Genomic DNA, 16003 nt, shown 5'->3' on the forward strand with positions numbered 1-16003 from the left:
GATATTATCCTGTACTTCAGCGTAGCTAAAATTTACTGACACCTAGTGGTGCTAAGGGGAGGTAATGGGCAAGAGTTATCGCCCTTCATCAATTGAAATTGACAGAAAAGGACTATTTTCAACCTTCTGTAGGGCTGGATTCGTGAGGTAGCAGGCTAATATTCATAATGTAATGTGATTGGGGAACGTGTTTGAAGGAGAATGAAATGTTTACATCATTGAAACTGGAATAATTATGTTATAACTTTTCCTTGATGAGGTGGCCTATTGGTTAGTGTCCACCTTGGATGTGGGAGGTCATGGGTTCAAACCCCAGCCGAGTCATACCAAAGACTTATAATAATAGTACTAACAGCTGCCTCACTAGGTGTTCAGCATTAAGAGGTTAGTGTTAGGACTAGTCGACCTGGTGTCAGGATAATGTGACTGGGTGGGACATCATGCTACATGTCTGTAGCATGATGCCCCAGTGCTAAACATCACTATATACTGCCACATTGCAGACATCATAGCAATATGACTAAAAAATTGTTTTAGCTGTTACAAATACCAAATCACACATATACACACACATACACTCACACACACATATATACACACACACACACACATACATACACACACACTTTTCCTTGATGATGAGCATACACACCCTGGTTTCTGTGGGCAGAAGTAAAAAGCTCCCTCTGTGTTATACACAGCATGTAGAGGCAGGTTCAGAATGCCTTCAGCTGCAACCATGCCACAGGGCTTGACACCATTCTCACCAGTGTAAAGCACCTCTACCTCCACAGCTAAATGGTTTCTCACCTGTGGAGAACAAAAAGCAGATAATTTTTATGTTTATCTTTGTTAAGCAATAATTTTACCAATGCTCTTGGAATGTTTGGATTGCCACTAATTTCCATTATTATCATATATTCAAAAAAGTACTGACAATTTATATGCAGTAATGCCTGCTGTTGGAAGAACTTTAAGAAAGAAATGCCAAATAAATAAGTTTTGCAAAGTCAAATTAATGTTTTAGCTCTATCTTTTAATTCAGTTTCAGTGTAATCATCATAAATGCTGCAAGGCCTCTTGTATTAAACTGTCACATCTATGTCTGCAAGTGTTTCTGAGAACAAATTAAGTGCCAACTGCGTTTTGATCTCCAATTTGTGGAAGTATTTCTTGCATAGTTTCAACTCAATAAAGGTAAGTATTATCAGGTTAATTATGTCTGGTGTATCAAAATAAATAAAGTTAGTGGAATTTTTAAAAAAGTTTTAGATATGCAAATCCTACCCATAAAGAGCTAGTTCATGATAGTGGCACTCAGGTTTGCTCAGGAATATGCAGAAATTTCACTATTACTGACAATAAAATGATGGCATCGATATTTTACTAACATAATATTTTTTTTAAAACTCAAGTTTCAACAATGACAGTTGTTTCAAGAATTAAATGTCACTAGTTTTCTATAAAAAAAAAACACTTGTTTTATTGTGAATCAACATTAACACTATACATTATGCAAGACAGACACAGGGCCATAACATAAGATCGCATAGACTTATAGCTAAGTATTGTAGTTTTGAAAAAAATTTCAAATCTACAAAAAATTAAAATTTTAAATGCATTATTGGTCCATTACTTCATAATGGTAAAAACCAAACTTTTTAAATGTGGCTACAATAGCTGGGAAAACGCTGATGGAGGAGGGAGCAGAAATATCTCATCTGGTTTGCACAGACCTTTCCAGACAAATATAACTACAACTGCCTGGGTAGTCTGGGTTTAATAACCTCAATGCCAGGTAAATTTATATTATTCTGATGCTTAAAATTGATTAATCGGATTTTGTCAGGTGAGAAATTCATAATCAACATACTTTGATGGAAAAAAAAACAATGAAGAAAACTAAGAAAACAAAATGTTCACCTGGACATTGGATCTGAAATTGACAATTTTCTGTCCGATGTCAGTGTCTGTGGAACAAACTACAGACCATGTATCTCCTGGGTATGTTTTATTGTTCACAAGGAACAATCGCTTCTCCGCTCTCTTAATGGTCACCTCTCTGGTGGCGTTAAACTTCTCAATCTGGAAAAATTGATCCAAGTCATGGTGTTATATAAATAAATGATGAAAGATGTATAATCATATCTTCCTAGTTAGACACAAACAACTTAAATCCCAAAAAAGGATTAATATTAAAGCATTGCTTAACTAAAGACAAAGAACTGAAAATTAAGAACTGAAAATTAATTGCATTTTAAGTCATACTGGAAATGACCCATTAGACCTATGTTTTTTTCTCAATTAGGCATAATCCTAATGAATTTGCATTCAATTAGGCACAATCCAAATGAACTTGCATTCAATTAGGCATAATCCTAATGAACTTGCATTCAATTAGCCACAATCCTAATGAACTTGCATTCAATTAGGCACAATCCAAATGAACTTGCATTCAATTAGGCACAATCCAAATGAACTTGCATTCAATCAGGCTTAATCCTAATGAACTTGCATTCAATTAGCCACAATCCTAATGAACTTGCATTCAATTAGGCACAATCCAAATGAACTTGCATTCAATTAGGCATAATCCTAATGAACTTGCATTCAATTAGGCACAATCCTAATGAACTTGCATTCAATTAGGCCCAATCCAAATGAACTTGCATTCAATTAGGCCCAATCCAAATGAACTTGCATTCAATTAGGCACAATCCTAATGAATTTGAATTCAATTAGGCACAATCCTAATGAACTTGCATTCAATTAGGCACAATCCAAATGAACTTGCATTCAATTAAGCATAATCCTAATGAACTTGCATTCAATTAGGCTCAATCCAAATGAATGTGCATTCAATTAGGCACAATCCAAATGAACGTGCATTCAATTAGGCACAATTCTAATGAACTTGCATTCAATTAGGCATAATCCTAACAAATTTGCATTCCATTAGGCACAATCCTAATGAACTTGCCTTTGACTAGGCTATTTGTTCTAAGATTAATACTGGAATAACAAAGGGGCCTAGACAACACATCATCAGTATGTCCACTTTGCATGTAAAAAGCAGTCTGGAGTTTCAACTCTAGTCAGGGCTCAAAGAAAACTTTTTTTAGACATAAGCCCTAGGCTGGCAACTTAAAGAAATGCACAAGCCCTGACTGAAATTCCACAAGCCCGGATATTTCACATCTGTCAACTCTCAAGCTGGGAGAAAAACCTCCCAACTGTGGAGGTATTTCCACACCCATCTCCTGATCTTAAAATATCTCCTAATTTTTTTGCAGAGGATTCCCAATTATTACATTATGTCTGTTAACTTTCATTTCTCAAAAAAACCCCCAATAAACATACATAAATAGATATAATGTATGCAATCCACCGATTCCATATTCTATTTTATCATTTGCGAATACTGTTGTGATGAAATAATGTCACACTACAAAGTTTTGTTTTCTTCAGTAAACAGAATGTTAAGATTAAACATTATTCACATAAATTTCAGATTTTTTAAACCCCTACAACAGTACTATAGTATATAAAATTTTTTGTTGCCAATTAGTTTTAATCCCATAAAAGATCATTGTGAATGCAGTGTAATTGTCTCTGCAAACAAAATCACATCTCCATTTCCGCCAAAGAAACTTGGCCAGTAAACACCTGGCATTCCTCTACTATGTATGTAAACTTTAATTATCATGGTAAAATTAAAAGAAGGAATAAAACAAAAAATACCACGCAATATATGTGCCCCCAAAGCAGACCTGCTAGCCCTGACAAGTCCGTCTCAGTAAGGCAGTTGATTTTTTTCCGTAAGATTTACCAGTTTTCAGTAAGGTGTAACAAAATATCAATAACTGCTATTGTAAAGCTGGAAAACATAATTAAAAGTTTGACACATCGACGATAAATATTATGTTCAACTAAAAAGTTTGTAAAGTACACACAGTCTTTATTTACCACTAGTACAGTTGCACAAACTCTAGTTCCTAACCCGATGCAGCTCAATGGCTGTTGCTATCTCTCAACTTGACATAATTCTTGGAAATTCTTTCCATTTCACATGACAATGGCAATCATATCTCCCGCCAAGAGACATACTCAAATTGGCACGTGATGTCCAATAAACGTAATTCTGTCCTTTCCAGCTTTTATTCACAAGAATCTGAATACTCCTTTTTATTCTTCCATGTTGATTATTAACACTTTTCTAGAAGCTTATTTTCCCTTTCGTTTTAAACATGCATCGCTTTCTGGACACCATTCTTAACAATTCTATCAACAGTCTGATCATGCAGATGCTTCGCATGAACAAATAGGTGCATTTTAAAGCGTCTGAGGTACTGCTGTCAAGTTAGTCTGGTTCCCTGACTAAATGCACTACTTCTAAGATGAAACCCGGATCCAAATAAAACACAAATGAACCATTTATCCGGATTTTTCGGCAACGATCTTTTTTCTGTAGTTTTTGCTAGTATGACGTAAGTCCATATTTTAAGTGTAATTTTTGTAAGACTTATGGCAAAATCGTAAGAGTTGGCAGGTCTGCCAAAGAACTAATTCAGAGTAAATATTTTATTTAGTAAACAGTGTTACATGCCTTAAGAATTAAACTAAAGAAATAAGGTGGGATATAAAACATGGGAAAAACACATGTATGGTAACTTGTTACTGCAGATTTGAACTGTTAAAATGAAGTCATAGGCATTGTAAGTTACTACGAAATATAGCATCGTTTATTTGCCAAAAAATTGCTGGTGAATATATACAAACACTGTAGCACACAGTTTCTTTGAAGTATGTCTGAAGGGCAGTCCTTTTGACAAGATAAATGCAATAAGGATTAACTGTTAATTAATCACACTGGCCTTATGCTTGTGTACTTAAGTCTAACCTTTAGCTATTATGCAGTTTAGCCACATCTGACCAGAATATAAAAATGGGGGCTGGTCACAGGGAGAAATGGCGCGTCCCATGGGTGCTCACAAATTGGGGCAAGGGGGTGGGGGCAATAGTCGCCTTCCCCAATTTCACCTTTAAACATGCTTTGGCCAACATCCATAAAATTTCATGGCTGACCACTACATGTCCCCCACAAAAAATATTAAACATTCTCAGTCAAAGCAATAATATGTAATAACTTTTGTTCTTGCATCTATCATCTATTTGATTTACCTATAATGGATTGTTCCACTTCCTGATACTACCTATGCAAATCAGCACAATGGGTTCACCCACTGCAACTTTCAACACAACTCACTAGTTATTGTCAGCCAGTTAATGTGAAACTTCGATTTTATAGCTGACCTCTTTTCCTTTCATTGCTGCAATTTAAACTGCCCAAGGGATAGTTTTATATCAGTTCCAATCATTACGGATTACCATTTATACATACTACATGTAACAGGCATAGACTGAAAATTTTTCTGTTTGTATTTATTTATTGTTGTTGTATTTTGGTTTTTTTTTTTAAGATTACTGAAAAATGTGTTTTCTTGAAACATGACCATGTTGGGGGGGGGGGGGGTTGGGAGTAAAACATCTTATTTTTAGCAAAACTTCCATTTGATTAAAATCAAACGTCAACTTCACATTGGACAGAGGTAATCTGATTTAGATTGTGTTGTGTTATGGCATGTATGTCAACATCTTGAAAGTACATTTACTCGTTTCATCAGTGAGATCCAAGTATCCTCACTTAAACTAAAAAAATCTGACAAGTCTGATCGGCACCTAACTTGGAATACAAGACGGGCCCGAACTAAAATTAGAGGGGCCCTGGGCATCAGGCTATCAGATTTTTTGAGCACTGTCTGGTTCTGGCATGTAAAAGGGTACAATGCAACATAGGGAGGAGGGGGGCAGGAAGAGGAAACAGCCATATTTTAATATTTACCTAACAGTTAAATATCCATCTCTCTTTCTTCCTGCTCCATTCTGTTACAGCTCTATTCACATTAAAATTTTCTGAACATGTCTCCATTAATTATACAAGCTGTGTATCTGTTTGTTTCTGAACTTAATCTGTTCCTTTTCTATGTATGAATACTGTACTGTGCCAAGAATATTTGTCGTCAAAAGGGGATATGGATATCTAGCAAGTTGGGAAACTGTTCTGTGCTTGTCATGTACAATTTTCCACAGTTTACAGGTAGTGTCTCTTGGATAACTCTGCTCCAAATTATATTTTTCACTAACATCAGCTCATCCAAATTTTCACTTCCTGAATCAATGCTTTGCTCGCTCACTACTATGCCAGACAGGCACCTGATGGACATGACTGTCTGATTCATTTAGTTGTAAATTGGTGTTTGGTGATATATAAATGGAAGAAAACAATAATCACTCAATGAAGAGTGTTGCTTACAGCAATGGCTTGTAATTTGTGTCTCATGGAATGGAATGGCATTGTGCTGTGCCCTATTGTTCACAAAAACTAAAGCTCCTCCTAAGGACCTGTCAGCAATTTTAGAGTATGTGTTAAAAAAAGAGTGATTTTTAAGTGTGATGTCCATATCTTTTAAAAAGGTTTTCTGCAGACACACCCATCACAGAGTCCAACAAGGGGACATTTTTCAAGTGCCAGAGATACACAGATGGTATACTCAGCAGGTACAGATACCTCCTGACTGACCCATTAAGACACCTCCTTCTAGGAAGTTGCCTCCTGACTGACCCATTAAGACACCTCCTTCTAGGAAGTTGCCTCCTGACTGACCCATTAAGACACCTCCTTCTAGGAAATCTTCTGAGAAGGGAAAAAAGAAGGGAAAACAACAGAGTGAACTGTAGTGGCACTGATGATATCAAGATAGTACAAATAAAACAGTTACAGAGAAAGTGAGAAAAGAACCCTCACAGGGCTTGATGTGACATGCCAATTTGTAAAGACCTTGCCCATCCTGACCACCTGTCTATTAAGAAGTAGATGCTGAATCAGGAAGTCACTCATTAGTTTCCGTTTACTTTTTGTCTACTAGGGTCCTTTCCTCCCTCAACCTGGGTCGCAACAAATTGGTAAGAGGTTACACCTCCACTTAGTCACCTATTATGACATGCAGTAAGGATGCATTGCGCCTATTCTAAAATACCTGACCCACAGGGGGAAATCAGAAATAAAAGACTCCAGAGTGGTAACAAGCTAAAACTGATGTTTTCTTTTTTCTTATCCAGAACATCATATGGTGGAGATTTCATAAAACCAAGCAAGAGGTTTGCCATTTTCTGCTGCATTTATGATATGCAAATGTGTCCATATAAGTTTTTATTTTAAACTGAGTCCAAGTTGTAAAAGGTGCAATGAATAAAACAAATAAACAAATCCTACTTCACCTACAAACATGATACTTGATATGTGAATTCATCTAAAGGGGGATAACTCCACCATACCAAAACAAAAAAGGGGAGTGTGATCTATTCATGTTGGAATGACTTGTATATTTTCACCTAGCTCTTTATTACAGCCTCATGGGCTCGGGTGGCCAAGAGGTCTAAGGCACTTGCCTTTAGAGATTACTCATGCATCTCACCTCTGTCCACATAGGTTCGATCTCAGTCTTGGTCAATGTGGGTATGTAAGAAAGTTTCCACTGGTTGGTGTTTTTTTCCAGGTTTCTTCCTCCATCAAATAAACTAGCCACCTCTTGTGCTGAAATCTTCAACAACAAGATCTCTAGAGCCTCAATATCGTGGACCCTTTTATATAATGCACCCTGAATGGTCCAGTCCAAGATGTTGGCATAATGTGGTAATTGTGTTAGGGTAAACTGAAGAGCTTTGAGAAGACTACACTGGATGGACAACCTACGAGCTTGTCAACACTAAGAGATAAAAACTTTTGAACTGCAAATGTGCTAAGTGAATACATTACCAATGCATTATCAAGGCCTCTAGAAGGGATACATAACTATATATCAAAGATTGGTGGCTTCTTCTGTGTACCACATTTTCCTTCATCTTTGGACTATTTCTTGGAAATATATGAACTACTGAGAAATGTTTTCCTTTATTACTTACACTTGTTGCATATCAAAATATAATTTTCCATCTTTCTGTTGTTACTTCAGGTGCTATAATTTTTACAAATACACAGTAAGTTGCCAAAATCTACCCACACAATTTTGATGTCCTTATTTAATTATTTTACTTAGACAAAAAAATGAGTTACATATACCTGAAATATCATTTTCTTTTCATCTCCATCTTGTGCTGTCTTGATCACTGAGGCTTGCTTGCGTAAGGCCGCAATTTTACGGTTTTCCAGTAGCAGCTTTTCTCCACTCATCAACTTAACTTTACCATTAGCAGCATTCGGAGGTATCTGTGTAAATATAAATGAAAAGACTCGTGAAGTAAAATGAAGACCAAGACTCACTTGGCTTACCAAACTTGATAACGGACCTTCTTGGTCCTACCTACTTTACTATATCCTGATAACAATTCATTCAAAAGAAAAAGGCATAAATAATTTGCCAAGTCTCTTGCTCATAAATGAAATCATTCTAGATCCAATACAAAATCACCTCATTAATATCTGGATCTAGCTCATCAATGAAGTAATCCTAGATCCGATACAAAATCACCTCATTAATATCTGGATCTAGCTCATCAATGAAGTAATCCTAGATCCGATACAAAATCACCTCATTAATATCTGGATCTAGCTCGTCAATGAAGTAATTCTAGATCCGATACAAAATCACATCATTAATATCTGGATCTAGCTCACCATGAAGGTCAGCCATGAAGATATACAATCATATTCCAAGCTTTATCAAAAGAAGATCAGAAATGTGATTCAAGAGTGGTAACAAGATTAGCCAGTCAAATTCATGATCACCTCATTAATATGCTTGGATCTCACTAATTACTGAACTCATTTAAGATCCTGATGCAAATTTTAAAAGTCTGATCTAAATCAGATCAGAAATATGGCTCCAGAGTTTTACAATAAATAACAAGATCATCATATTAGGGTGCACTGCCTTCCTTATTTCCATAATACAAGCACATATATTACAGTTTTTATCAAAATGAGTTAAGAAGTAAGACTTCCTGAGTTTTAACAAGGTTAACGAATCAGATGCAAAATTAACTCATTAATCACTTAAGTATGAATTCATCCAAGACCTCAAAGGAAAAATACCATTTTAAGTGGCCATCTACCACACATACCATTTTATAGATGAAATCAACTACTTTGAAAAATATTATATTTTTTAAGATAAACCCTCCCCCAAACCAGTATTTTAATATGTTCTATCCTAGAATTATAAAATTCAGTGGGAACCAGACTAATGGGGATTAGAATTATTATGGCACGATGAGAGGTGCAATGATGCATGGCAAACTAATTGGTTTAAGAAGACAAAGATGTTCGTTGATTAGACCTCCTCTCCCTCCATAACTCATGGGGTCCAAACACTAAGACCTCACTATAACTTTGATCAAAAAGAGCTCCTGGTGGATAAAAAGTTCCTCAAGGGAGAGAAGTTTCACTATTACTTGCTATGAAATCATGGCATGTTGCTGAAACCTCCTGGAGAAATGTTGTTAAAGATGTTTCAGAGATCTTGAAAAAAGAAAACATACTATATACAAAAATGCAAACAACTTCATTAGAAAATTGACATTTATTTCCAATATGATTATAAAACAAGTATTCAGCCATAAACAGCCTATTTAACCTGCCCCTATGGTTTGCAAAATGTCCAGCAAGGAAAGAAACCCCTTCTGAATGTCCCTCAGTAACTCATGCCTTGTGAAAATATGTTCACAATCTGCCGTCTGAAGGTGAATAATATGCGTAGCAAGGTTAGCCAGCACCAACAAATTGGGAAACTGTTCTGAATGCTTGTTTTGTACAGTTCAATGGTATTGTCTCATGGATATCTCTGCTGCTCCAAAATGTGATCTGGTGACTCAGCATGATATAAGAGTTGAAGTCTTGCAGCTAAAACACCAATTTCCATTATAAAAGGATCATTTTCCCCCTAATTTGTGTAAATATTACACAACATGACTCCCATCTTGGTATCCTGATGTAAGAACATATAATGTAGCAGTTAAGACTTCTAAACTTTGCATCAAATTTTAATTTCTATCAGATCTAGTGGTTCATCTAACCCAGTATCTGACATCATTTTAAAACTGCTGTCCTCTGGCAACAAACTCTACTTCAACATTCACTCTCTTCATTTACTTTTCACAAGTACTGACTTAAAGCTGAAAAAAATCGGCAACTTTCTGCCTAAGCTGTGACTATAATCTTACTTTCCAGAAATGGGCCAAAGTTCACAAATGTGAGGAAAGGGTGACAACTGTATCACCCCTCTAGTACACATGCATTTCTGTTATGAATAATTCATGGGATTTCCAAGCATTCTTCTGTATCAGCTTCCAAGTTACTATTAACCGAGTTACTATTATCAAATAAGTATTACTATTTAATATTTTTTTTTAAATTCTTAGTTATTCTGCTTATCTGAACAGCTAAATAAAACTTGTGTACTGCACAGAGTACATTTTTATATACATGGCTTAACTAATTTGCTGGACTTCTCATGAACTTTCCACATCCACAAATCCATAAAATTTTGTCATTGTTGTTACATATATCTGATTTAATTCATATTTATTTTAATTTTATTGTTTGTCTGACAGCTTTAAAAAAATTTTTTATTGTACATGCTGTTATAATATAATCTTGTTTACGTGATTTGGAAACTTTTTTTCAGAAAATAGTTAGACCATGACTGATTCATTTGTAAACACATAAAGCTGACCTAGTTGCTGACCCAAACTCAAAATTAGTAACAGTCACGTGAACAAGACTTTTTTAAAATATTTATTTCTACTGTGGGAATAATAAGAGTGAGATCCAGGCTGTATTGAATATGTGACCCCAGGCTTGTAAATAGTTTTATTGAAGAAAACAACTTTTTTTTTTTATTCTTAGAGTAAAATAATTGGTTTTCATCAGGGCCATGTTTTGAGTATGTGATACAAACATAATCATATGACCCTCATACGGGCACCCATTCTGTGCCTCAAAATTACTGTATAACCATTGTTTTAGAGAAATAATCTCAGTCTGGGCTTATAACATTTGATGTCAAGGTGTTCTTTTGTTGTGTCAGTTTGGAGTTATTTTAATGTTTATTTGAATTATTTGGATTCAAAAGTATTAATTCTTTTTTCCTGGAAATATATGTGTGCTCATACAGAATTCTTGAACAGACATTTCTTAAAATTTTATTTGGATTTCCAAAACAGGAGTGTTATTTTCCTTGTGTTTCTACAAGGAACTGTAGACAACTACACTATACATGATACAGCATATGTCATCACCTTCAATCTTGGATTCTTCATCGGGACTCAAACTTGAAATCATTTGAACATTTCATTGTTAGGACTTCTAAAATTGTATTCCTGGATTATTCTTGGATTATTTTTGGGTTTGATTCTTAAAACCATAAGTTTTTATTTTTTCATTTTTAACAGTATTTTTCCAGGGAAATAAATAATTTGTTAAATTTTTCAAAGCTTGTTGTTTTCACTCTTTCTTTTGTTACTGTTTATTCGAGCTTAAACGCGTAACATAGAAATTGTGATCTGTGCACTTGTATGCTTTGGCAGATATAAAATCACCTCATTAATATGTCTGGATGTTATTCACCACTGAACCTGTCTGACATATTAAAGTCAAAAGCTAATATTTCAAACTTCATCAAAAATGGATAAAAAAATATGGCTTTATGCATTGTAACAAACACAGCAACAAGTAATCTGATGCAAAATAAAGTCCGATCCGAATCAGATCAGAAATTCTGCCACCCTAAAGGTAACAAGATCAACCAATCAGAGACAAGATCACCTCATTATGCATACATTATGAAACTCATTTCATTATTATTATTTTTTATTATATTATTGATATTATCATATTAAGCTTCTTATTCCAAGTCTGGATTCAAATAAGCTACCAGGCATCCAGTATAATAACAAGCAGTTCCTGGCAGACAAATGAATGACGGGTAAGACCATAGGTTCCTTTGACACATTTTTATTTATAAGTTGGTTCCTCGCACATTCTGCCCAATGAGATTATCTCTACACTAAAAAGGAATTTATGGTGCATGGTAGAATCGAGTAAACAACAGATTTGTGGATGGGCTGGTATCGATCAGCATATAGCAAAATAAATACTGTAAATTCACAATTTTTATGGATTATTAAGTTTCATGGAAAACTAAGTTTTGCTGATTTTATTGAGCTACACAAAAATAAATTTAAAGACCCCACAAGCATCGATCTTTTCTATGGACCCCTCCCACAATGATCTTTCTGTGGACTCCTTCTCCGACAGTTTTACTGTGGACTCCTTCCTGAATGGTCTTTCTGTGGACCCCTTCCCCAATGGTCTTTTGTTGAACCCCTTCCCCAATGGTCTTTCAGTGGACCCCTTCTCCAATGATCTTTCTGTGGACCCTTATTCTATTGATCTTTCTGTGGACCCCTTCCCACAATTTACAATGTGTGTGTGATTTGGATTTTTAAAGTAGCTTTAACAATTTTTCAGTCATATCGCCATGATGTCTGCAGTGTAGCAGTTTATAGCACTGGGGCATCATGCTGCAGACATGTAGCAACTTGTCCCACCCAGTCACATTATCCTGACACCAGCTCAACCAGTCCTAACACTAACCTCTTAATGATGAGCACCAAGCGAGGATATGTTAGTACCGTTTTAGTAAGTCTTTCGTATGAATCAGCCCCATGACCTCCTGCATCCGAGGCGGACGCTATAACCACTAGGCCACCGGAGCAGTTACATTTTACAGTTTTACAATTTAACTATGGGGGGAAAAAAAAACATTTTAGGAAAAAACATGAAAACTGATTTAATGAATTGACAGCAAAATACATAAATAGCAAATTGCATAAGAAATATTCATTCCACGGCACTGAGAATTGACAAGCATGTAAAAAAAATTAACAAATGAGTGTCATGCTGTCAAACCATGTCACAGACTATACTCCATATACAATGATTTCAAATCATTTCGCCCCAAATTTTTACCCATAAATTGTATTGTTGACAACAATTATTATGAAACATGTGTCTTGATGTCTTCTATGCACTAAGATGATTGGATGATTGGTTGGTTGCCTGGTTGGTTGGACAGTTGATGGGATGGTTAGTTTTTACTGGCACTTTCAGAAATGGCTAGCTGTATCGTATACAGGAAATATGAGCTAAGTGCCTTTCCCAAGGACCTAACCCAGGCTGGCTTGGATAGGTAGTGAGTCTGTTACTGCTGGATTACAAGTATGAAGCTCTACCAGCTCAACTTCTATGGTTCCTATGTAGGTGAGACAAAATTATAAAAGACATTTCATTTACCTCAAATGCATTGTCCAGCTTGATCACTAAATCCAGTCCAGTGTAATTATTGATGACATATGGTGAGGTGATTTCCCCAAGTTTCTGCCCTGAATCAATGAGATTGTATGCATCCCCAAAAGCCTGATATGCAAAAAAGAAACAAATGATTATAAATCAAATACTACTTTCTTATTAAATTTCTGAAAAGCTTGCACACTCATAATGAAACATACATATATATCACAAAATAGGCATACATGCATGTGTATGTATGTGTGTACATGTTATTGTGCATGCACATTTGTGTGCAAGACGAAAAAGAGAAATGACTGAAAAGAAAGAAAACAGCAAGGATTGGGTGCAAGAATGATAGCAACAGCAAGAGGTATAAATTATGTTAAGTTTTCATATCATGTATATCATTTTGTATATAGACTAATGCTATATATATCATTTTGTATATAGACTAATGCTATGTATATCATTTTGTATGTAGACTAATGCTATATATATCATTTTGTATATAGACTAATGCTATGTATATCATTTTGTATATAGACTAATGCTATATATATCATTTTGTATATAGACTAATGCTATGTATATCATTTTGTTTATAGACTAATGCCATGTATATCATTTTGTATATAGACTAATGCTATGTATATTATTTTGTATATAGACTAATGCTATGTATATCGTTTGTATATAGACTAATGCTATGTATATCATTTTGTATATAGACTAATGCTTTGTGTATCATTTTGTATATAAACTAATGCTATGTATATCATTTGTATATAGACTAATGCTATGTATATCATTTTGTATATAGACTAATGCTATGTATATCATTTTGTATATAGACTAATGCTTTGTGTATCATTTTGTATATAAACTAATGCTATGTATATCATTTGTATATAGACTAATGCTATGTATATCATTTTGTATATAGACTAATGCTATGTATATCATTTTGTATATAGACTAATGCTATGTATATCATTTTGTATGTAGACTAATGCTATGTATATCATTTTGTATATAGACTAATGCTATGTATATCATTTTGTTTATAGACTAATGCCATGTATATCATTTTGTATATAGACTAATGCTATGTATATTATTTTGTATATAGACTAATGCTATGTATATCGTTTGTATATAGACTAATGCTATGTATATCATTTTGTATATAGACTAATGCCATGTATATCATTTTGTATATAGACTAATGCTATGTATATCATTTTGTAAGTAGACTAATGCTATGTATATCATTTTGTATATAGACTAATGCTATGTATATCATTTGTATATAGACTAATGCTATATCATTTTGTATATAGACTAATGCTATGTATATCATTTGTATATAGACTAATGATATGTATATCATTTGCATATGGACTAATGCTATGTATATCATTTTCTATATAGACTAATGCTATATCATTTTGTATATAGACTAATGCTATGTATATCATTTGTATATAGACTAATGTTATGTATATCATTTGTATATAGACTCATGCTATATCATTTTGTATATAGATTAATGCCATGTATATCATTTGTATATAGACTAATGTTATGTATATCATTTTGTATATAGACTAATGCTATGTATATCATTTGCATATGGACTAATGCTATGTATATCATTTTGTATATAGACTAATGCTATGTATATCATTTTGTATGTAGACTAATGCTATGTATATCATTTTGTATATAGACTAATGCTATGTATATCATTTGTATATAGACTAATGCTATGTATATCATTTTGTATATAGACTAATGCCATGTATATCATTTTGTATGTAGACTAATGCTATGTATATCATTTTGTATATAGACTAATGCTATGTATATCATTTGTATATAGACTAATGCTATGTATATCATTTTGTATATAGACTAATGCTATGTATATCATTTGTATATAGACTAATGCTATGTATATCATTTTGTATATAGACTAATGCTATGTATATCATTTGTATATAGACTAATGCTATGTATATCATTTGCATATGGACTAATGCTATGTATATCATTTTGTATATGTATATCATTTTGTATATAGACTAATGCTATATCATTTTGCATATAGACTAATGCTATGTATATCATTTGTATATAGACTAATGTTATGTATATCATTTGTATATAGACTAATGCTATATCATTTTGTATATAGACTAATGCCATGTATATCATTTTGTATATAGATTAATGCCATGTATATCATTTGTATATAGACTAATGTTATGTATAACATTTCAAATATAGACTAATGCTATGTATATCATTTGCATATGGACTAATGCTATGTATATCATTTTGTATATAGACTAATGCTATATCATTTTGTATATAGACTAATGTTATGTATATCATTTGTATATAGACTAATGCTATGTATATCATTTGCATATGGACTAATGCTATGTATATCATTTTGTATATAGACTAATGCTATGTATATCATTTGTATGTAGACTAATGCTATATATATCATTTTGTATATAGACTAATGCTATGTATATCATTTGCATATGGACTAATGCTATGTATATCATTTTGTATATAGACTAA

General features: G+C 33.8%; 1 protein-coding gene across 6 annotated transcripts in view; it reads right to left on the reverse strand.

The window, feature by feature from the left end:
• The window catches only part of LOC149792919 (intermembrane lipid transfer protein VPS13A-like), a 345749-nt gene that overhangs the window by 116516 nt on the left and 213230 nt on the right, over nt 1-16003 (reverse strand). For all 6 annotated transcript variants that reach the window (XM_089966749.1, XM_089966747.1, XM_089966746.1 and 3 more), the window contains 4 exons: nt 13412-13534; nt 8180-8326; nt 1924-2085; nt 653-810 (listed from right to left, as the gene is read on the reverse strand). In XM_089966749.1, coding sequence (XP_089822875.1) covers nt 653-810; nt 1924-2085; nt 8180-8326; nt 13412-13534 — 590 coding nt within the window. The remainder of the gene's footprint in view (nt 1-652; nt 811-1923; nt 2086-8179; nt 8327-13411; nt 13535-16003) is intronic.

The sequence above is a fragment of the Sinohyriopsis cumingii genome, chromosome 8 (genome assembly GCF_028554795.1).
Source record: "Sinohyriopsis cumingii isolate HCF-2022 chromosome 8, ASM2855479v2, whole genome shotgun sequence".
In the NCBI taxonomy this organism is placed as follows: domain Eukaryota; kingdom Metazoa; phylum Mollusca; class Bivalvia; order Unionida; family Unionidae; genus Sinohyriopsis; species Sinohyriopsis cumingii.